At 45.0% G+C, this 24,264-nt stretch overlaps 1 protein-coding gene across 10 annotated transcripts in view; it reads left to right on the top strand.

The window, feature by feature from the left end:
• Positions 1-965: 965 nt before the first annotated feature.
• NUBPL (NUBP iron-sulfur cluster assembly factor, mitochondrial) overlaps positions 966-24,264 on the top strand; it is a 133,591-nt gene continuing 110,292 nt past the window's right edge. For 4 of the 10 annotated variants that reach the window (XR_010989976.1, XM_068160339.1, XM_068160337.1 and 1 more), the window contains exons 1-4: positions 966-1,126; positions 2,080-2,227; positions 8,413-8,447; positions 23,418-23,508. Coding sequence is in view for 6 of the 10 variants with exons in the window: in XM_068160339.1 (XP_068016440.1) it covers positions 992-1,126; positions 2,080-2,227; positions 8,413-8,447; positions 23,418-23,508 (409 nt within the window). In the remaining 4 variants the exon portion in view is untranslated. Of the gene's footprint in view, positions 1,127-2,079; positions 2,228-8,412; positions 8,448-23,417; positions 23,509-24,264 lie in introns of those variants that run through there. The other 6 variants (XM_068160340.1, XM_068160341.1, XM_068160342.1 and 3 more) reach the window with 6 other exon arrangements.

Genomic DNA, 24,264 nt, shown 5'->3' on the forward strand with positions numbered 1-24,264 from the left:
GGCTTGGCCAGCTCATCTGCCAGCTCTCTCAGCACCCTAGGATGGATACCATCCGGTCCCATGGACTTGTGGGGATCCAAGCAGCTGAGGAGATCTCTACCTACCTCCTCCTGGAACAGAGGGAAACTGTGCAGCTCCCTGGCTCCTTCTGCCAGCTCTGCAGGCAGCTGTCTGGAAGATGTTCTGTCCTGCTAATAAAAATTGAGGCAAAAAAGGTGTTAAGTACCTCAGCCTTTTCCTCATCTTTTATTACTATGTTCCCCTCTGTGTCCACCAAGGAGTGGAGGTTGTCCTTGCCCTCCTCTTGCTATTAATATATTTATAGAAGGATTTTTTGTTGTCCTTCACAGCAGAGGCCAGGCTAAGCTCCAAATGTGCTTTTGCCTCCCTATTTTTTTTCCTACAAGACCTAGCAACATCCTTAAACATTCTATGGGTTGCCTCACCTTTCTTCCAAAGATGGTACACCTTTTTTTCCCCCTTAGTTCCTTTAGAAGCTCGTTGCCCCCCCAGGCTGCCGTCTGCCCCTGCGGCTCATCTTCTGGCACATTGGCACAGCCTGCTCCTGCGCCTTCAAGTTGAGGTGGAACCTCCTGTGCTGTAATTTATATCCATTACCCCTCGTAATGGGTATAAATAAAGTTGCGATTTTCCCCGTGGGTCTAGTTTTCTTACAGCGAGCAGCATGGAGCAGTTTGTGCTGCTGCTGCACAGTGCCGCTGCTCAGCACTTTATGCGGGAAGGCCGCGGTCTGTTCCACCAAGCCACATCAGTTCTCTCCGCGCAAAGCCCTCCATCTCCAGCACGCTCTCTGATCTCGCTAGCACTCGCTGATTCCGCCTAGCCTTAGGCTCTCTTGCTGGTCCTGCCTGGTTGTGCAGGGCCCGGAGCAGCCACCCAGCGGAGGGAGGCCCGGCGCGGCGCGGGGGGCGGGCTGAGGCGCGGCGAGACGGCGCCATCTCAGCGCGCCCGGGGCAGGGAGGCGGCGGGCATGGGGGCTTCCGCGTGGCGCTGGGTGCTGCGCGCCGCCCGCCTCTCCGGTGGCAGCGGGAGGGCTCCAACGGCGCCGCTGCACCGCCCAAGCCGTGGGCCTGCTGCTTGCGCCGCTCCGTTTGCCAACTCCGCGGTGAGTGAAGCGTCAGCTCTCCGCCGTGCATCGGGTCTGCCCTGGGGCGGGAAGCGAGCGAGACTGCCGTCGGGCTGTGTGCTTGGGGGTGGAGGAGCTGCCAGGGCCACTGTGTGCTTGGGAGTGGAGTTGCTGCCAGGGCCACCGTGGCTTGAGCTACTCGGGTGTTCTGGACGGCCGCGTCCTGGCGCAGCTGCTTCCGCGGTTGCTCAGCGGTCGCTGCAGGGCTTCAGGGGCCCGGGGTGGCCTGAGGCAGCGGTCGGACCGGGCAGAGGAAGGCGAATCGCTGCCCGGTTTTCACCTGGACCCGAGTCAGTTTATCGAGCGGTCGCTCACCGCCTGTGGTGTTAAAACTGTGTCACCAGGTAGTAGGTGGGCAACTGTCGCTAGAGCTGCAGGCTCCTGTTTTGTGGTCCATCCATCCTGCTGCGGAGGGCTCGCATACTTTTTCTTCTGAAATAACAGCAAAGTGGGACTCTGGCCAGCGAACTGGCACTGAGTTGTCTTTGGCACGGCTCAGAGGAGTGACAGCCCCTGGAATGCTGCCGGTGCTTCTCCAGCGCCTCAGCATCGAGAGTTCCTCTTCCTTTGCCATTAACTACATCTGTTATGCTTGAAGCAACTGTAATGTAAACCACTGGTAGGTCTAGCCTATTTTTTAAAGCTTCCAACTTCCTAAGTGACGTTTTGTTTATTGCAACAGAAGCCTCATTCTTTTTTTTAAGTGTTTGTCTGAACAAAATGCCCACTGGAGTTAATTTTTAAGTAGTTCCTGTCCCTGCCAGCCTGCCCACCTGTAAAGCAGGCTTCCTTTAGGAGAACCTATGTGCAGTGAGGATTTTTGACCAACTATGAAAATGTCTCAGTGCACAAGTGAGTTCCTCCATGTCAGATTCCTTTGCAAAAACTGCAGGTTGGTGAATATGCATTCACTTATCTCCTGGTTTTGTTAGTCCTCAGGCTCCAGGGATGATGCTCTAAGGGACAAACGCATCCGGATCCTGTCCCGTGGGCTGCCAAAACAGAAGCCCATAGAAGGAGTTAAGCAGGTGGTGGTGGTGGCTTCTGGAAAAGGGGGAGTTGGAAAATCAACAACAGCAGGTAAGATTGGATTTTTAATTGTTTAGTTTGCACATTTCCAATGTGAGGAATATTTGGGCACTTGTGTCGTTATCTTGTAACTGAGTCCTGCTAACAGAGCCCTTCATCTTTGTCAAGTGCTATTGCACTCACTGAGAACCTGTATGGGTACAGGGTTCTTAGCTTTAAAGGAGGCACAAGTCAGGCAGACAGCTTTGAAATAGTGTGTTTGTAATAGTGTGGTGCTGTCCTGGGGCAGTCTGCTTGCTTAAGAAGCAATGTAAACTGAGGTGGAGGGGATCATAATGCCAGTGCATTGGTGCTGTTTCTCTTCCCTAGCAGCATAGCCATGCCTAGACAGCCCTCCTCTGTGCTCTGTAGAGGATAGTAATGTGCAGAAGGTTTCAAAATTAAGTCTGTCCAATTTTCTCATCTGTTTATATAGCTATTTACAGAGAGAGTGATTGCCCATTGGAATGGGCTGCCCCAGGAGGTGGTGGAGTCACCATCATTGGAGGTGTTCAGGAGGAGACTTGATGGGGTGCTTGGTGCCATGGGTTTGTTGTTTAGGTGGGTTGGATTGGTTGATAGGGTGGACGCGATGATCTTGAAGGTCTCTTCCAACCTGGTCCATTCCATTCCATAATCAAAAGGTGAAACAGTGGTTATAAACTACACAAATTGATAAGAGCCTTCTGAAGCACCTTCAACTCTTCTCTCAGAAGAGACTAGGTGAGGCACTTAGTGCCATGGTTTGGTTGATTAGATAGTGTTGGGTGATGGGTTGGACTTGATGACCTCAAAGGTCTTTTTCAACCTGGTTAATTCTACTCTATTCTAACATAAGGTTTTGAATTAATGTTTTCTGAATGTGTGGAACAAGATAGTACATGGATTACCAGTGCTGCTGAACTTTGCTTGACCTCAAAGGTGCCAGGCTAAGCAACCCCAGTTCCCTCAGCCTCTCCTCATAAGGCTTGTGTTCCATATTTCTTCCTAACATCCAGCCTAAACCTCCCCTGGTGCAGCTTGAGACTGTGTCCTCTTGTTCTGGTGCTGGTTGCCTGGGAGAAGAAACCAACCCTCACCTGGCTACAACCTCTCTTCAGGTAGTTGTAGAGAACAAGAAGGTCTTCCCTGAGCCTCCTCTTCTCCAGGCTAAGCAACCCCAGCTCCCTCAGCCTCTCCTCAGAGGGCTTTTGCTCCAAATCCCTCCCCAGCTTTGTTGCCCTTCTCTGGATACGTTCCAGCAACTCAACCTCTTTCCTAAACTGAGGGGCCCAGAACTGGACACAGTACTCAAGGTGTGGCCTGACCAGTGCTGAGCACAGGGCAGAATGGCTTCCCTGCTTCTGCTGGCCACACTGTTGCTGATATAGGCCAGGATGCCATTGGCCTTCTTGGCCACCTGGGCTTGTTTATCAGCCATGCATGAAAACTGCTGTCTAATAAATATTAGAACAGACAAATATGATATCCCTAGTAAGAGTAACTGTGCTTAAAATAAAATAATAAATTGCAGGTACTTTATAATGTCCATAGGATACACACATGCTAGTCTATACATAGCATAGACATTCCTGTACGAAGACATGCAAAACAATCAGCACTTCATAGTATCATAGTATCATAGTATCATTCAGGGTTGGAAGGGACCACAAGGATCATCTAGTTCCAACCCCCCTGCCATGGGCAGGGACACCCCACACTACATCAGGCTGCCCAGAGCCTCATCCAGCCTGGGCTTAAACACCTCCAGGGACGGCACCCCAACCACCTCCCTGGACAACCCATTCCAGGGTTTCACCACTCTCATGGCGAAGAAGCTCCTCCTCACCTCCAGCCTGGATCTCCCCCCCTCCAGCTTCATTCCATTCCCCCTAGTCCTATCACTACCTGAGATCCTGAGAAGTCCCTCCCCAGCCTTCCTGTAGGCCCCCTTCAGATACTGGAAGGCCACAATTAGGTCACCTCGGAGCCTTCTCTTCTGCAGACTGAACAGCCCCAAGTCCTTCAGTCTGTCCTCACAGGCATTTCTCAATGATGTACCTTTTGCTTGGTGGTTATAATTCATGGGCTGGTTGTTTCAGGTTATTGAAATTAGCAAATACCAGTTTATGAAGTAAAACAAAAAATTACAAAAGGAACTTAATTTGAACAGTAAGTGAAGATTATCCTCTTCATACCTGCAAATAAATGTGCTAATTTAAGTTCTGCTGACTGGCATCTGCTTGTAATTTGTACATAAAGTGTGACACCTGTATGAATAATACTTGCAGCTGGGAGTTCATACCCATGCATTTAAAAAAAAGTAAATTGGGGTTCAACAGGCATTAAATAAGAGAGATGAAATGTAAATGAACCATTCAAATACTGCTGTACTGGACAGCTTTTTGGTAATGAATGTATTAGCTCATAATATTGAGAAGAACAAGGAGTCTAGATTCTTGTTTATTAGAATGAGAATGAATTTCATTGTTGAGATGAAAACTAGAGATGATTTGTATGAGCAAAAGCTTTGCATGGCAGCTTTGCTGAATTATCTGTTTAAAATTATGTTCTTCATAATGGGAGGTTGGTGGGGGGCACATTTGATAACAACTTCATGTACTCATCTTGAGAGGAGGAGTTGAAAAGGAAGGAGGGTAGCACACAACTCTGATGTCTAAAGCACCACAGAAAATATCATCAGTCTTACTGTCTGCATCTCTCTGAAGGACTGTGAAGGTTCTTCATGTTCTTTCCTGCTGTGTATTTATGTTTTGATCTCTGTTTTGGGAGAAAGGAATACGCATTCTAGTTTGTCAGGGCCATCTTTTTCTGTTTGTTGCATATAGCTTACATACTGTATTCTCTGTTGCCTCTAGCACTTTTTGGTCTTCTGAAACCAGTGCAGTCAATGGTTAAAAGAGGAAATTGTGTTATAGGAAAACATTTTTCAATGCAGATTTAAATACTTTGGATGGATTTTGTTATTGTTTTTGTTTGCCTAGTCTAAGTGTCGATTTGTTTCTTTCTTTCATATGTTTCTTACTTCTTTCTTGACACATGTTTGTCTTTTGACAGCTTCTGCTGTATTTGTTTCATCTGGCCAAAGTTTGTTTTTGTTTGGTCTCTTCTGTCCTCTCTTTTGCATGAGAAGAGTTCAAAGTGTCATCTTGAAAGGAGTTCCAATTACTGAAACTCTTGCTGTTTTCAGCTGTGGAAGTGGAGTAAGATGAATGGCTGATGTTCTTGCTCTCATTTTGTTAATCCTGCAGTTTGAGGAACATGAAATTACTGATGTTGCAAGCTGCCTTGGCCTTCAGACATTTTTAGCAAGGAGTAGCAGGCTGACAGTTTTCATTATAGTTCAGGACAGGAGTTACATTTGGGTGTGACTTCATCTCAGTCATGTTATCTGTATTTTTTTTTATTCTGCATGGAGGATGTGCTAACATTGAAACCAACAGTTTTAAGGTAGAGGCCAAAATTTGTCTATTTGCCTGACCAACCCAGACATAGGGCTGGGCTTTGGTAAAGGCAATAATGGTGTTTATTCATGGTTCTTTTCCAGGATCCACATAATGGTTTTTGACTTTTCAGTCTTCTCTACATGCTAAAATATCCAGAGAAATAGAATAGAATAGAATCAACCAGGTTGGAAGAGACCTTTGAGATCATTGAGTCCAACCTGTCATCCAACACTATCTAATCAACTAAACCATGGCACCAAGCACCCCATCCAGTCTCCTCCTAAACACCTCCAGTGATGGTGACCCCACCACCTCCATGGGCAGCCCATTCCAATGGCCAGTCTCTCTTTCTGTGAAGAATTTCTTCCTAACATCCAGCCTAAACCTCCCCTGGTGCAGCTTGAGACTGTGTCCTCTTGTTCTGGTGCTGGTTGCCTGGGAGAAGAAACCAACCCTCACCTGGCTACAACCTCTCTTCAGGTAGTTGTAGAGAGCAATAAGGTCACCCCTGAGCCTCCTCTTCTCCAGGCTAAGCAAACCCAGCTCCCTCAGTCTCTCCTCATAGGGCTTGTGTTCCAAACCCCTCACCAACTTTGTTGCCCTTCTCTGGACACGCTCCAGCAAGTCAACCTCCTTCCTAAACTGAGGGGTCCAGAACTGGACACATTACTCAAGGTGTGGCCTGACCAGTGCTGAGTACAGGGGCACAATGACCTCTCTGCTCCTGCTGGCCACACTGTTCTGGTTATTCTGTTTCTAATGTGATTTACATTGAGATGTAACTATTGGAAGCTCTCTCTCAGAAAGAGTTCACTTAGTCTTTAGGGTATTTTACTGATCAACCATGTCACAGATGCACACATACTAAGTTGGCTCTCTACATACCTGATTTGAGATCAGGAAGTTTTATTTGTATTGTTAGCTCAGTGTTCTGAGAATTCATCTGTGAGTTTGAATGTGGAAGTTATAAATATAAAACTAACAAACCTTCCCAGACTTACACTGATTGCAGGAACACTTAACTCAGAGCTCCCTGTGCACAACTCTTGATACTGGTTGGCTTGTTTAGCATGGGTGGAGATACCATAGTGACTTTTCTTATGGGTGACTTTTCTCACTGCTGTCAAGTTTTAAGACATGTATACAAAAAAGTTGTATTAAACTTGTGGAATGTGTCTACTAATGTGGAATGTGTCTACTCTGCTCTACTGCACTCCTGGTTATGGGAACTTACTAGTTAGGTCCAACATGATTAGGGTTCAGTTAGATCCTGTGCTGCATCTCTACACTGTTTTGGAACTGACAGCAATACAAAGACAATGGAGTACAAAAATTGACTAGGATTCAACAAACAACACGAGGTGTCCAGCTAGGTATCCAGCTACAAAATATAGGTTCTCCCACTACATTATTCGTCATAGAATTGTTAGGGTTGGAAGGGACCCCAAGGATCACCTAGTTCCACCCCCTCTGCCATGGGCAGGGACCCCTCACACTAGATCAGGTTGCTCAGAGCCACATCCGTGCTGGCCTTAAAAACCTGCAGGGATGAGGCTTCTACCACCTCCCTGGGCAACCTGTTCCAGTGTCTCACCATCCTCACGGTGAGGAACTTCTTCCTAACATCCAATCTGAATCTACCCATTTCTATTTGTTTTCCATTCCCCCATGTCCTATCATTACCTGACACCCTACAAAGTCCCTCCCCATGGATCATACTTTAATTTTTGCACATGACAAGACAGTGTGCAGAATAACTTGCTGCTTCCTTTGTGCCTGCAAATTTTTTGCACATCTTCTTCAGTTTGTTAGCCTTTTAGCAACCATGGACTGAAATGTGAGTGCTGCTGACACAAGCTAGTAATACTAGCTGGGGTCAGAGTGGCTGGAGAGCTCCCAAACAGAGAGGGACCTGGGGGTGCTGATTGACAGCCGCCTAAACATGAGCCAGCAGTGTGCCCACGTGGCCAAGAGGGCCAATAGCATCCTGGCCTGCATTAGGAATAGTGTGGCCAGCAGGAGCAGGGAAGTCATTGTGCCCCTGTACTATGCATTGGTTAGGCCACACCTTGAGTACTGTGTCCAGTTCTGGGCCCCTCAGTTTAAGAAGGACATCGAAACACTTGAGTGTGTCCAGAGAAGGGCAACAAGGCTGGGGAGAGGCCTTGAGCACAAGCCCTATGAGGAGAGGCTGAGGGAGCTGGGATTGTTTAGCCTGGAGAAGAGGAGGCTCAGGGGTGACCTCATTGCCCTCTACAACTACCTGAAAGGTGGTTGTAGCCAGGAAGGGGTTGGTCTCTTCTCCCAGGCAACCATCACCAGAACAAGGGGACACAGTCTCAAGCTGTGCCAGGGGAAGTTTAGGCTGGAGGTGAGGAGAAAGTTCTTCACCAAGCGAGTCGTTCGTCATTGGAACGGGCTGCCCAGGGAGGTGGTGGAGTCACCATCCCTGGAGGTGTTCAAGAGGAGATTGGACATGGCATTTGGTGCCATGGTCTAGTCATGGGGTCTGTGGTGACAGGTTGGACTCGATGATCCTCGAGGTCTCTTCCAACCTTAGTGGTACTGTGATACTGTAGAGGTACAGAAACTGAGAACCGAAGTGGTGAATGCAATTACTAAGTGTGATGTATTTATATTATATTTTCTCTTATTAGCAGTGATAGCTTTGTCAATATTTAGGAATTAAGTTTTCTTGCACTTAATCTTTTTTTTGTGTTTTTTTTTCTTTCCCTTTCCTCTTTCTTGCAGTAAATCTAGCCCTCGCCCTCGCAGCAAATGATTTGGTAGGTGAACATCTAATTATCAGCCTTAACGAGAAGCCTGTGTTTCATAAATAAAATGGTTACTGCCAAGGGCAGTCACATACATTAAATCTAAGTATTTGCTCTGACAGTTCATTTCTTTATTTGTTTTTCATGGTCTTTGGAGTTAATATGAATTTGTTTGCATTTTATCAGTGCCATGAATGACATAGCAGCTCTCATCCTTCATCTGTGTTTGGCTGTGTCTTTGTGTGTCTATGAGTTAAGCTGCAGTTCTGGAAGGATGTACGTGGAGGTTCTCTTTGATGCTGCTCTGGCAGGGGGGTTAGACTAGATGATCCTTCCAGGTCCCTTCCAAGCCCTAACATTCTGTGATTCTGAGGTTGGAGACATGTAATAATCTATCACTTCAGAGCACTGATTTGCAGAAAGTAAGACTATGTGCTGGGTGGTGTCTAAAATGTATTTTTTCTTTTAGAGCTCTAAAGATTGACTTTTTGTCAAGAAACTAATGTGTAAAGAATGTGTATAAGCAGCTGAGGTAAATGTGGAGCTACATGTCTTCCCTGAAGACTGGAAATACGTTTTTCAAGTGCAAAAATATCATTGCCCAGTTTGGCATTGCTCAGACTGTTACTTGGACTATAAATAGAGCATGGGAACCATTCAAGTGTGAAAACAACAGGTCTTCCTTAGGTCCACCTGCTGCTGTAAGCTGGGACTAGTTCCACTGTGCACATTTATTGGCACAGGACTTAACTCAGAAGCAAGCTCCACTTCTTGTGTAAGGGTGTGTATTACAGGTTTTGTACTGGTGAAGTAACTTAAACATAGAGTATCCTCAAGTAGTACAATCTGGTATATTTAGCATCTTTTTATTGTGGCAGATGAGTAAGAGAACACAACAGGTAGAAAAAGTGAAGTTTACATGCAGTCTGCCTGCTTGCTGTAGGGATTTTGTGAATGATTAAAAAAGCATTCCCTGAACTCAGTCATCCTTGATAAGAGGAGAGTATTTAAAGCTGTTACATGATATATGTACTGTTTGTAATAAATCTGATCTTGATATTTCACAGTTTGTAATCCTGTGTTTTAAGTAGGCTGCTGGAGTTAATTTGATTTCAGAGGGGAAAAAAAAATCTGTCATCTTGAAAAGCAAAACTGCTTGAATGGCTGCTTCTAATTAACTTTAAAACATGGCATAAGCTGTAATACTTTTGCAAAATGAATGTGATCCTGCAGTGTGATCTGTGTTGTGCATGGTCATTGAGTAGCTCCATGGAAACCACAGCAAGTGAATGCATGTTACTTTCTGTACCAGCTTAAGTGTTTTTTGGGTTCTGCCTGCTACTTCTTAAACATGCAGCTTTCTGCATTGTTTGAGGTTATATTTGGGCAAAGCATCTCTTAGTAATTCAGGCATCCACAAGTTTTAGGATTATGCCCTTTGATGGGAGCTGAACATGGGGCTTTAAACATCGTCATGTGATGCTCAGCTTCAGTAGCCCATTAAAATGCTTGTAAACCACACAAATAAGAGAGAGCAGAGTCTAGAGTGACTGGAAAATCAGGGACTGAGAAATAATTCTGATGAAATTGAGCCAAGAAAGTTAAGTGAACATAGAATTCAGTACTCATTTCCTACTCTGTGGTGGTGTAAAGTTGGAGGAAAGCGTGTTCATTGATGAAGAGCAGCTGAAATTGATGGAGGAGCTGTGGCTTGCATGAACTGATGGTCACAATTAGCAGCCTGCTTAGAAAATAGGAAATTCAGGTGGGTTGACTAAACTCAAGTCCATGTTGTTTGCTCATGTGTGAGGTGTGGGTGGGTGGTGGTGGTGGTGTTGTTTGTTTTGTGTAACTTTTTGTATAAGATACTTCTGGGATATGTCTTTAACCTGTGGGTCTGAGTTTGCTAGTCTGTGCATTTATGTACTCCCATTGATTTCAGTTCACTGCTTCCATGAGTCAAGGTTATTAAATGAATATCCCTGGGACTGTCATCCAGGCTTGGATTGTCCAGTGCTCTGAATTGTAGGGATCATTGTAGTGCTCAGCTCTGTTATGTGACTTAAATGGTAGAAAAGCAGACCCTGGAGATTACTGAGCTGTCACCTCACCTCTGTGGTTGGGAAGATTGTAGAACAGATCCTCCTAGCTATGCCAGAGCATATGGAGAACAGGGAGGTCATTTGAGACAGCCAGCACAGCTTCACCAAAGGCAAGTCCTGCTTCATCAACCTAGGGGCTTTCTGCAATGGGGTGACTGTACCAGTGGACAAGGGAAGACTGGTGGGTGTAATTTCTTGGGACTTCTGCAAGGCCTTTGACACAGGCCCACACAGCATCCTTCTCTTTAAACTGGGGGGATAATGGATTTGATGGGTGGACTGCTCAGTGGTAAGGAATTGATTGGATGAGTGTAGTGGTCAATGGCTCAATGTCCAGATGGAAGTGGGCATCTAGTGGTGTCCCTTAGGGGTTTGTACTGGGACCAGTGCTGTTCAGTATCATCATCAATGATACAGACAGTAAGATTGAGTGCACCCTTAGCATGTCTGCTGGTGATTGACAAGACTGAGGGATAGGATGCCATCCAGAGGGATCTAGGCAGGCTAGAGAAATGGGCTTAGAAACTCATGAGGTTCAGTAAGGCAAAGCAGCAGGACGTGCACCTGATTTGGTGGTCCTTGTTATCTATACAGGCTGGAGGATGATGAAATTGAGAGCAGGCCTGTAGAAGAGGACCTGGGGATGCTGGTGGATGAGAAGCTAGACATGAGCCAACAGTGTGCACTTTCAGCCCAGAGGGCAAATCATATTCTGGGCTGCATCAGAAGAAGCATGGCCAGCAGATTGAGAGAGGTGATTCTGCCACTCTGCTTTGGTGAGGCCTCACCTTCAATACTGTGTTCAGCTCTGGAGTCCTGAACACAGGAAGGACATGGATCTGCTGGAGTAGATCCAGAGGAGGGCCACAAAGGTGATCAGGGGGTTGGAGCACCTCTCCTACAAAGACAGATAGTTTTTCAGTATGGAGAAGAGAAGGCTGTGGGAAGACCTAATAGCTGCCTTCCAGTACCTGAAGTGGGCCTACAAGAAGGCTGAAGAGGGACTGTTCAGAAGGGACTGTAGCAATAGGGCAAGGGGCAATGGTTTTAAACTGGAGCAGGGTAGATTTAGGTTAGACATCAGGAGGAAGTTCTTCACAGTGAGGGTAGTGAACTACTGGAACAGGTTGCCCAGAGATGTGGTGGAGGCCCCATCCCTGGAGACATCCAGGGTCAGACTTGATGGGGCCCTAAGCGCCTAAATCTAGTTAAAGATGTCCCTGCTCACTGCATGGGGATTGAACAAGATGACCTTTGAGGGTCCTGTCCTACCTGATACATTATGTGATTCTATGGCATAAAGGAGGAGCTTGTTTTCTGGAGTACATTGGTGTCTCCTGCTGAAGTTTATAGGGAATTTCTTTGACTTCAGATGTGTAGCAGTAGACCTCTGCATTTTACTTTTGAGAAATACTGAGTGTGCATCACCTTCCCGTGGCTTCCCTTCCTTCATTGCTATTGTAAGTTCATCTTTCTGAGGAAGCAATAATGATTCTGTTAGTAGATCTGCAGTTTCATTACAGCCCTTACATATCTTATAAGCAAAGTATAGATTTATAGAAAGTGATGCTTGAACTTGGTGTACTGTTCAAAGGAGGAAAGAAAGGACTTGTCAAAAAAGATAGGTCATCCTGACAATAAAGATCTGTGCTTGCTTCATTAGATACAGTCTATTTCTATTACAAGTTCCATGTTTGTAACTAGATTTTCAAAGCAACTGGTGTACTGGAGCTAAATGACTTTAAAAATAATGTTATCTTCTGATCTTTCAAGTGTTCTCTTTCTAAATTATCCAGGTCACAGACTATTGAGAATGACTGTTTTCTGGTGAATGAGATCTGTGGAAGATGCTTTCAGAGGAGATTGGATTAGGGTAGATTCTTGCTGCTTTCAGTAACAGCTATGACATCTTCTTGTTGTTTGATAGCCTCGTGAGCTGGAAGAAGATTAACAATTGCTGTATAAAGGATTTTTTTGTCCTCTTGGTAAAAGAAAGCTTCCTCCCATCCTCTCTGAAAAGTTTACTGCCTATGGTTTCAAACCAAGATCAACCCCCCCTGTTTCTATAGACACATAATTACCTTGTTTTTTTAAACACAGAAGCTTTTTCAGTTACACTGATGGTCTGAAATATTAAGGCATCGACAGAGACTTGGACATTGTCATTGGCTCACAGCGTTGTTGGCAGAGCTGGGCTGAGAATTCAGGAGTTGAAGTCTTGCATGCTGCTGCTCAGTCTGTGTGGCATATTTTTATTTCATGGCTACAGAGTAAATAATTCAAGAGAGAATTTCATTTGGATGCTTAGATACCACGTCCAAGACACAGTAGGTTCTTTGGGAGATTTGGTTTGGGTTTTTCTGACACAAAGCCAGGGAAACAAGCAGGGCAAACTCTTAATCCCTTTCTGGAATACTAGGCTTCTGTTACCCTGGGTTACCTGTTGTAGATGGATTAGTTAAGAATTGTATAAGCTCTTGTGCCTGTACCAAGACCTATAAATCTATACAGTGTTCTTTTTGTGTTAAGAAATAACCTAAAGTTTTACCCCTGCGTCCTATTTTTAATTGCTTGCTTAGTTTGACAGCTGATTCTTTTCATTCTTTTGATGTACCATCAGTCAGTTGTGCCTCCCCTAGGAGCACTGGGGAGGAATTTTTGGGTGTTGTGCCAGGACGATTCATATTCAGACTAGAATGACTATTTATGAAAGCTGCCTGGCCAGAGACGATTTATTATAGTAGAAAAAAGTTGAATTAATAGATGGCAGCAATAATAGGATAGAGATTGCTTGTTTATGAACAGAGTATTTTAGTGAGCAAACACCAGCTGTGCATGACTAAGGATGGCAGAGATCCAGTTGGGAGACTGCACTGCATGCTTGTGCTGTCTCCATGAGGCAAGCTCCCCAGTCAGATTTCCTTTGGCTCTCCTTTTCTTTCCAGGAAGATTTACATTTTTTCACTATAGGATGAAATGGTTTTTGTGTTGTGAAGGACGGAGGAGCAAGAAGTAAAACCATATGGAACAAATTAGCATGTAAGCATAAGCAAATGGCTCCTGCCTGCAGTCGTGGGGGCGCATGATTGAAGGCATCAGTTTAAACTCTTCTAGTCTAGCTCTGTGTCAGGGGATTTGGGTCAAGCAGACCAAGGCCAGATATTGAAGTACATCAAGGGTGATTTTTATCTTAGGGAGCGGCCTTTGTTTTCCCAAGCAAACCCCCCGGTTGCTGAGCAACGTAGTGTTTTAAATATAATCCCGTCAAAGCCCTTCCACGTCTCTGTAGGGAGGGAGGCGGCCGGCAGGGGGAGCGCCGGGGGGCGAGCGGAGCCGGGCAGGGCAGGGCAGGACACCGCAGGACAACGCAGGACTCCCTTGCGTCGCGCTTAACCTAAGGCAGTAAAAGGCCAAGCACTTTGTCTAAAGCTGGGGAAAGGTGATGATTAGCTAAATGAAAAACATCGATTCAGACAATATCACTCAAATATATATATATTTTTTTTAATTAAAAAACCCCAAAAGGCAAGCAGAAAATCTCTGTTGATATCTGCCTGTTGCTTACACGGCTAAGAGGTTTCTCCCAAATGAGTGGTAAGTTCTAGCATAGAAATCGTGTAGCTAGCAGAATCTTCATGTGAATTCCCTGAATATAAAATCAGAGTGAATTATTTCAAAATGTGTATTAAATCAAGCAGCACACTTCAATTTCAAAACTACTCAAGTCTATTTTCTTCACCTTCCAGCTTTTTGTCACATATTTGGCTCCTGTAATTAAACTATTTCTCTGCAGTATAATACTTGTCTGCTGTGTTAATAGATGACATCACAGTGTATATACATTTCTTTCTGGTAAGGAAAAAAAAAATCCTTGATGGGAGAACAAGTATATCTAGCAGAATTTAGACAATATTGGGCTCTTCACTGAATAATTATGACACAAAGGCAAGTTTTGACTTGTTTCGTCCTCCTTCTGTGCAGCTTTCCAAATTATTAGTGTTTGATTTCTAGGCATCTTTACCTTTGTGGCTTAGAGAATCAGAAACTTTAATTGCTGTAGATAAGGTGTTCATGCTTGTCTCTTAATGCTGAAAAGTGTCAATAAGGCTGAGGATGCCAGTCAGAATTGATTTGGGTTATCTTGCAATGGCAGCTCAGCTTCTAGATCAGCTGGGAAAACAAAGCTTTAAAAATCTTAACTGTTTTTCAAGTGAATAAAGGAGTGAAGTTAATAGTATTTTTAAGCAAGGGCCAATTAGAATGTTTTCTCTTAATCAAATTATTGTATACTTAATTATTATATACTTAATTTGAGAAAACAAAAAATGTTTACTTAAAAAAAAATGTATTGCATATGGAGGTAATTAAAAAAGAGAGCACATATAGAGTTAATTACCTGCATTATGTTTTGGGGTTGGTGTTGTATTGAAATGGGTTTTTTTCCTCCATAGGATACCTAATGTGCAAAAAGGCTAAACAAGGCTGAATTACTGGTAGCTGAATATTTAGAAATCTGACTAGGAGTTGCTGCAGACTGTTCTGGAAAAAGGTGCCAGAGAAGTTCTGTAGCTGATGAAAAATTAGTTCTTTATATAAAGGAGAAGGGCTTTTAAATCAGTGGAAGAGTGAGTGTTTAAAACAAGTCTCCATTTCTAGGGTAGAGAGCCAGAAAACCCCAGGGGTACTTATTTTACTTTAATCCAATTTACAGCTAGACACTTAAATAGTGTGCAGCTCAAAGGGTTAGGGAATTATGGATTAAAAGATGGCTATTCAGTGTGTCAGTATGTCAAATGTGGAATCCAGAGCCTCTCCTGATTTTAAGTTTCCTTTTGTTCCATGTGTTGCTGCTTGTAGTTTGGGATTAGCTTTAAGTCTGTAATGTTATTAAAAGGGTAAATTGAGAGTCCTGGTGGTGGATTAAGAGCATGCTCTATAAAAACAACCAGCACCTTCACTTAGCAAAGCTGAAATCTCTGTCTCTGGAGTGGGCTGCAACTGCTGAATATTGGGAGCACTTCTAATGTAGGGAATTCTTCACCATGTAGAATGACAGCTCATTAACCTGGGCCTCCATCCCTCCCAGGCTGAACACCAGGGAATTCTGGTGGTCTGCAGAATTTACTTCAAAGTACAGTACCATCCACTAATGTCTAGTGGGGATACATGTGCCCTATCAAGTATGGAAAGAAGTTTCAGAAAAAGATGAGCAAAAATAAAATGAGTCTTTTCAAAGAGTCTCTGGATGTTTAGCACTAACATAGGCTGTGTTGATTAACAGCTATTTATAGCAGCTTTTTGTGAGATTATTACTATTTTTTCCCCCCTCTGCTGGTATGAAGTCTTTTATCAGGCTTGTTCCTCAATAAAACATTTGTCAGCTTGGAGAAAATCAAAGAATATCACCAAATTCTCCACTGAGCACAGAATTATGTGAACAGGCCATCTGTGATAGATGAATAGAACTGGTTGCTTTTGGTGGAAAAATCTTACTGGAAAATGTAATTGATGTCAGAGTTAATATTACCTGAAAGACTCAAAATAAAACCTACATACAGAAAGTGCATTGGGGAATCTAAACAAATCTTGAGGGTTTGCTAAAATAGTTACCAAGAGTAAGGCTGTGGATCATTTTGTCATTGGCATGGGCTTGTATCATCTGTACAAGGACCCTGTGTAGTCAAACTCAACTGCTTAAGAGAACAAAAAGTAGAACAGAATAGAGTAGAATGGAATGGAGTGGAATGGGTTGGAAGAGACCTTCAAGATCATTGTGTCCAACCTATCATCCAACACCACCCAACCAAGCACCCTGTCAAGTCTCCTCCTGAACACCTCCAGCCTGAACACCTTCTGCCCCATTCCAGTGGGCAATCACTCTCTCTGTGTAAAACTTCCTCCTGACCTCCAGCTTGAACCTCCCCTGGTGCAGCCTGAGACTGTGTCCTCTTGTTCTGGTGCTGGCTGCCTGGGAGAAGACACCAACCTCTGCCTGTCTACAACCTCCCTTCAGGTAGTTGTAGAGAGCAATAAGGTCACCCCTGAGTCTCCTCTTCTCCAGGATAAGCAGCCCCAGCTCCTTCAGCCTCTCCTCATATGGCTTGTGTTCCAAGCCCCTCACCAACTTTGTTGCCCTTCTCTGGACATGCTCCAGCAAGTCAACCTCCTTCCTAAACTGAGGGGCCCAGAACTGGACACAGTACTTGAGGTGTGGCCTAACCAGTGCAGTGTACAGGGGCAGAATAGCAGTTGAGTGGTTTTGAATCTGTATAAGGAAGAGCAAAGGAGGCAGAATTTACTCCTCTTTTTTTCTGCAGAAAGACATCTTTCTGACATTATATAGAGGAACTGGGTCTAAGATAGCCTTCAAAAACTTATTTTAATTTTCCCTTAAAAACGATGTATTGCAGCTACGGTCAGAGCTTGCAAATCATTCAGAATGCAGCTATCTTGCAAATCTCTCTCACTCCTAAGGCAGTGGCCAATTTCAAAGGCTAAGCTGAACTTTAATTACATTGAGAATTTTGTCACAGAAATTAAAGGAAAGGATCTTTTTAGTGAGGTTATCTTTGCCTGTGATTTGTACACTACAGAAAAAAGATGGAGCTGTAGGATTCTCATCTTTCAAGGTTATATGCAAGAACATCTTCCTGTCAGTGTTTTGGTTTCTTGTACAGACAGAACCTATACCTGGTGATTTTGAATGCTTGTTTTCATTTCTTGGTATAGGTGAGAGAGGTTTCTAAACTGGCATGAAAACTCTACTGCATTTGGTATGGAATGGAATGGAATGGAAGGAATGGAATGGAATAGAATAGAATAGAATAGAATAGAATAGAATAGAATAGAATAGAATAGACCAGGTTGGAAGAGACCCTCAAGATCATCGTGTCCAACCTACCATCCAACACCACCTAATCAACAATTAGGGTAAGAGATGCAGTAACTGTCAGGTTTATTATTTTAGCTTGAAACAAAGATTAACTTTGTTATTTGGAGGAGCAGTTGAACTTGCAAAGTCATCCTAGGTAATTAAGGGATCTTTTTGTCCAGTGTGCATATATTTATTTCAGGACAGTTAGTACATCTGTAGATACATTTCTGCTGATCCCTGGGAATAGGTGGCCTATGGTGGTGGAGATCTAACTATACCCAGGAGGTCATTAAGCCAATTTAAATATTTGAGACCACCCTTAAGTCTCTTTAGGCTGAAAACTAAACTGGAGCAAGCTGTAAGATCATTGTATCATAGTATCATAGTAACAGTCAGGGTTGGAAGGGACCACAAGGATCATCTAGTTCCAAACCCCCTGCCATGGGCAGGGACACCCCACACTAGATCAGCCTGGCCAGAGCCTTGTCCAGCCTGGTCTTAAACACCTCCAGGGACGGGGCCTCGACCACCTCCCTGGACAACCCACTCCAGGGTTTCACCATTCTCATGGTGAAGAAGCTCCTCCTCACCTCCAGCCTGAATCTCCCCACCTCCAGCTCCATTCCATTCCCCCTAGTCCTATCACTACCTGAGATCCTGAGAAGTCCTTCCCCAGCCTTCCTGTAGGCCCCCTTCAGATCCTGGAAGGCCACAATTAGGTCACCTGGGAGCCTTCTCTTCTGCAGACTGAACAGCCCCAACTCCTTCAGTCTGTCCTCACAGGAGAGGTGCTCCAGCCCTCTGATCATCCTTGTGGCCCTTCTCTGGACACGTTCCAGCACGTCCACATCCCTCTTGTAATAGGGGCTCCAGAACTGAATGCAGTACTGCAGGTGGGGTCTCACCAGAGCTGAGTAGAGGGGGAGAATCACCTCCCTTGACCTGCTGGCCACACTTCTCCTGATGCAGCCCGGGATCTGATTGGCTTTCTGGGCTGCAAGTGCACATTGAGAGCTCATGTTGAGCTTCTTATCCACCAGCACCCCCAAGTCTCTCTCCTCAGGGCTGCTTTCCAGCCAGTCACTGCCCAGCCTGTATTTGTGCCTGGGATTGCCTCGACCCAGATGCAGGACCCTGCACTTGCTCTTATTGAACCTCATGAGTTTGGCTTGTGCCCACCTCTCCAGCCTGTCAAGGTCCCTCTGGATGGCCTCCCTTCCCTCCAGCGTGTCTGCTGCACCACACAGCTTGGTGTCATCAGCAAACTTGCTGAGGGTGCCCTCAATGCCACTGTCCATGTCACCCACAAAGATGTTGAACAAGACAGGTCCCAGGACTGCTCCCTGAGGGACTCCACTTGTCACTGGCCTCCACTGGGACATGGAGCCATTGACAGCCACTCTTTGGGTGCGGCCATCCAGCCAGTTCCTTATCCATCTAGTGATCCACCCATCAAACCCATGTAGTTACTCAGTCAGTGGATAGTCGTGATGCTATTTGGGGAAAACCCCTCAAAATGTTGAGGGAAAGGATGTCAGTCTGATTTAAAACTTGCTTTCATTTGAGAAGGAATTCGATGGCACAGCCTTTAGATGATGTTTTGATGGGTTTGATTAGCTTCTGATAGATGACGGGACTGAGTCACGAATCTTTCTAATCTGTTAAAATAAGTGTTTTGTACAATAACAAAAATACTGCTGTTGTTGATGTCTTGGAAATCTAACATAAAAATAGGTCTTTTCAATCTTTTTGAAATTGCAGCTTTCATACAGTAGGCAAGAAGTAGAATAATGTGTCAGAGTAACTCCTTGAACTTTTTTTGTAATGGCTTTTGCAAGATGTTACAAAGAAAGAAACATTAATAAAATATCTAAAATAATCCATGTAATTATATATGCTTTGCTCTGTTAAATAAAAGAGTATACTGGATAATTCAAACCAAGTCTGGTTGATTTTTGTAGGAAAAACTTATTCTTCAAAGTAAACAGTAGGTTTGGAGCACAAGCCCTATGAGGAGAGGCTGAGGGAGCTGGGGTTGCTTAGCCTGGAGAAGAGGAGGCTCAGGGGAGACCTTATTGCTGTCTACAACTGCCTGAAGGGAGGTTGTAGCCAGCTGGGGGTTGGTCTCTTCTCCCAGGCAGCCAGCACCAGAACAAGAGGACACAGTCTCAAGCTGCACCAGGGGAGGTTTAGGCTGGATGTTAGGAAGAAATTCCTCATAGAAAGAGTGATTTGCCATTGGAATGGGCTGCCTGGGGAGGTGGTGGAATCACCATCACTGGAGGTGTTTCAGAAGAGACTGGAGGGGGCACTTGGTGCGATGGTTTAGTTGACTAGACAGTGTTGGATGATAGGTTGGACTCGATGATCTGAAAGGTCTTTTCCAACATGGTTAATTCTATTCTAATCATGTATTGTAACTAGACTTAGGCTTTGAGCATCTGAGTCTAGTTGGGAGGCATCCCTGCCCATGGCAGGGGTGGTTGGAGTAGATGATCTTTAAGGTCCCTTCCAACCTAAACTATTCTTTGATTCTATGATAATGCATTTTTTATTTCTCAGTTATAAAATTTAGAATGGATTTGCCTTATATTAGGTAAATTTAACACTTGAAGTTGTTCAGCTGTTTAGGATGTCTGCAGGGTTCCATATCAGCAGCCCCCACAGAAATAAAAAAACACCTTAGAATCATAGAGTGGTCTGGGTTGGAAGGGACCTCTGAAGGTCATCTAGTCCAACCACTTCTGCACATAGCAGGGGCATTCTCAACAAGACCAGGGAGAGCTCTGTTGAGCCTCACTTTGAATATCTCCAGGGTTGGGGCCACAACCACCTCCCTGGGCAACCTGTTCCAGTGTTCCACCATCCTCATAGTAAAGAACCTGTTCCAGCCAATTCCTTATCCACTGGGCAGTCCTCTCATCAAATCCATATCTCTCCAACTTGGCAAGCAGGATGTTGTGGGGGACTGTGTCAAAGGCCTTGCAGAAGTCCAGAGAGATCACATCCATAGGTCGTCCCTTATCCCCTGACATAGTCACTTTGTCCTAGAAAGCCGTTAGGATGGTCAGGCAGGATTATCCCTTAGAAAAGCCATGCTGGCTGTCTTGAATCACCTTCCTGTCTTCCATGTCAGGAACAGTGTGGCCAACAGGAGCAGGGAGGTCATTCTGCCCCTGTACACTGCACTGGTTAGGCCACACCTCGAGTACTGTGTCCAGTTCTGGGCCCCTCAGTTTAGGAAGGAGGTTGACTTGCTGGAATGAGTCCAGAGAAGGGCAATGAAGTTGGTGAGGGGCTTGGAACACAAGCCCTCTGAGGAGAGGCTGAGGGATTGGGTTGCTTAGCCTGGAGAAGAGGAGACTCAGGGGTGACCTTATTGCTGTCTACAACTACCTGAGGGGAGGTTGTAGACAGGAGGATGATGGTCTCTTCTCCCAGGCAGCCAGCACCAGAACAAGAGGACACAGTCTCAGGCTGCACCAGGGGAGGTTTAGGTTGGATGTTAGAAAGAAGTTCTGTACAGAGAGAGTGACTGCCCATTGGAATGGGCTGCCTGGGGAAGTGGTGGAGTCGCCGTCATTGGAGGTTTTCAGGAGGAGACTTGATGGGGTGCTTGGTGCTGTGGGTTAGTTGTTTAGGTGGGTTGGATTGGTTGATGGGTTGGACGCGATGATCTTGAAGGTCTCTTCCGGTCTGGTCTGGTCTATTCTATTCTATTCTATTCTATTCTATTCTATTCTATTCTATTCTATTCTATTCTATTCTATTCTATTCTATTCTATCTGTTCCATGATTAGATTTTTCAGACAAGGCCTTAAACATACTTGCTTGCAGTTTTGCAAAATGTTGAACAGTTAGGTTTTTATGTTAGAGAAACTTGGTGTTCAGCACTTTAAAGGGCTTGCTCTTCTTAATTTGCAGTACTTGGTAATTGGTAGTGTGTCTTGCCATCTGTAGGAAAAATAGTTTAATTTCCACCAAATATGTTTGTATATCTATAAAAAAGCATATAGAAGGTTGTAAGTCTAGACTACATAGTTGAAATCATCTTTATTTGAAGTTTATTGCCTGGTGTACCATATGGAGTTGAATAAACCCTTTTTTTTTACCATTGTTTTGTGTTAAGTGCCTTTGATTAAAATGTTATACTTGCTTTGCTGGCTTCTGAGACTTGCCTTGCAGTGTTTTCAAGGTGTCTGCAAAAGTTTGCTGGGACTGCTTAAATGGAGGATAAAGATATGTTTATGTTTTTCATGCTCCTCATATTCACAGTATCACAGTATCACAATATAGCCAAGGTTGGAAGAGACCTCAAAGATCATCAAGTCCAACCTGTCACCACAGATCCATGAGTAGACCATGGCACCAAGTGCCACGTCCAGTCTCCTCTTGAACACCTCCAGGGATGGCGACTCTACCACCTCCCTGGGCAGCACATTCCAATGATGAATGACTCTCTCGGTGAAGAACTTTTTCCTCACCTTGAGCCTAAACTTCCCTTGGCACAGCTTGAGACTCTGTCCCCTTGTTCTGTCACTAGTCTAATCCTAATGGCCCTCAAATATATTTACAAACATTTATTGTTTTTTTAATAGTAAAATTTGATACCTTAAGAAAAAGGAAAAATGTAATTTCTGCATGAATTTACATAGAGAGTAGATTCCTTATACTTTCTCTTAATATAAAGTCTGTGGCATACACAGACCTCGACAGGCTGGACAGATGGGCAGAATCCAACGGCATGAGATTTAACACATCCAAGTGCTGGGTTCTGCACATTGGCCACAACAACCCCATGCAGAGCTACAGGCTGGGGTCAGAGTGGCTGGAGAGCAGCCAGGCACAGAGGGACCTGGGGGTACTGGTTGATGGTTGGCTGAACATGAGCCTGCAGTGTGCCCAGGCAGCCAGGAGGGCCAATGGCATCCTGGCCTGCATCAGGAACAGTGTGGCCAGCAGGAGCAGGGAGGTCATTCTGCCCCTGTACACTGCACTGATTAGGCCACACCTCGAGTACTGTGTCCAGTTCTGGGCCCCTCAGTTTAGGAAGGAGGTTGACTTGCTGGAACAAGTCCAGAGAAGGGCAACGAAGTTGGTGAGGGGCTTGGAACACAAGCCCTATGAGGAGAGGCTGAAGGAGCTGGGGATGCTTAGCCTGGAGAAGAGGAAGCTCGGGTGACCTTATTGCTCTCTACAACTACCTGAAGGGAGGTTGTAGACAGGCAGAGGTTGGTCTCTTCTCCCAGGCAGCCAGCACCAGAACAAGAGGACACAGTCTCAGGCTGCACCAGGGGAGGTTCAGGCTGGAGGTCAGGAGGAAGTTTTACACAGAGAGAGTGATTGCCCATTGGAATGGGCTGCCCGGGGAGGTGGTGGAGTCACCATCGCTGGAGGTGTTTAGGAGGAGACGTGACAGGGTGCTTGGTTGCATGGGTTAGTTGATTAGGTGATGTTGGATTATAGGTTGGACGTGATGATCTTGAAGGTCTCTTCCAACCTGGCCTGGCCTGGCCTGGCCTGGCCTGGCCTGGCCTATTCTATTCTATTCTATTCTATTCTATTCTATTCTATTCTATTCTATTCTATTCTATTCTATTCTATTCTATTCTATTCTATTCTATTCTAGTGTGGGGTGTCCCTGCCCATGGCAGGGGGTTTGGAACTACATGATCCTTGTGGTCCCTTCCAACCCTGACTGATACTATACTACACTATGAAACATTGCAAGTAAGAAAATGTGAAAGCATTTACATATTGGCAATGTAGATGCTGTGAAGCTGCCTGGCTTCACTTGAGGAGATACTGATATATTTTGTACTTCAATTACAATTTAGGAAGAAAGGAAGCAGTGGTAACTTATGTCTCAAATCAAGATAATATTTTTATTTCTCTGGGCAATTTTGATATTTTGCTGAGCTAAATATATTAAGAAAGACATTTTGACAGATGTGGTTTTTTTGGTCTTTTTTTTGTGTGTGTGTGTGTGTGTGTGTCTTTACACAGACAAAAGAAGTTGGTTTGCTTGATGCAGACATATATGGACCTTCAATTCCAAAGATGATGAACTTGAAAGGAAACCCAGAATTAACACCAAGTAAGTGGAAGTAGTGTTTGTTTATTTGTTTGTTTTTCATTTCAGTTCAGGAATTCTGTTCACTTCTGTGCATTTCTAACTCTTGTGAGTAGATGAAGCTGTGGAGCAGCAACAATGAAAGTTCTGACAGAGTAGCTGACATGGAGATGATTTAATTGTGAAAGCAGAAGTTTGGAGGGTGTGGGATGTTGTAGTTGTGAACTTAGTATCATAGTACCAGTCAGGGTTGGAAGGGACCACAAGGATCATCTAGTTCCAACCCCCCTGCCATGGGCAGGGACACCCCACACTAGATCAGGCTGGCCAGAGCCTCATCCAGCCTGGGCTTAAACACCTCCAGGGACGGGGCCCCAACCACCTCCCTGGACAACCCATTCCAGGGCTTCACCACTCTCATGGTGAAGAACTTCCTCCTCACCTCCAGCCTGAATCTCCCCACCTCCAGCTTCATTCCATTCCCCCTAGTCCTATCACTACCTGAGATCCTGAGAAGTCCTTCCCCAGCCTTTCTGTAGGCCCCCTTCAGATACTGGAAGGCCACAATTAGGTCACCTCGGAGCCTTCTCTTCTGCAGACTGAACAGCCCCAACTCCTTCAGTCTGTCCTCACAGGAAAGGTGCTCCAGCCCTCTGATCATCCTTGTGGCCCTTCTCTGGACACCTTCCAGCACCTCCACATCCCTCTTGTAATAGGGGCTCCAGAACTGAATGCAGTACTTCAGGTGGGGTCTCGCCAGAGCTGAGCAGAGGGGGAGAA

The sequence above is a fragment of the Melanerpes formicivorus genome, unplaced genomic scaffold, assembly GCF_026170545.1.
Source record: "Melanerpes formicivorus ecotype bairdi unplaced genomic scaffold, bMelFor1.0.p_v2 SCAF_49, whole genome shotgun sequence".
NCBI classification, from domain to species: domain Eukaryota; kingdom Metazoa; phylum Chordata; class Aves; order Piciformes; family Picidae; genus Melanerpes; species Melanerpes formicivorus.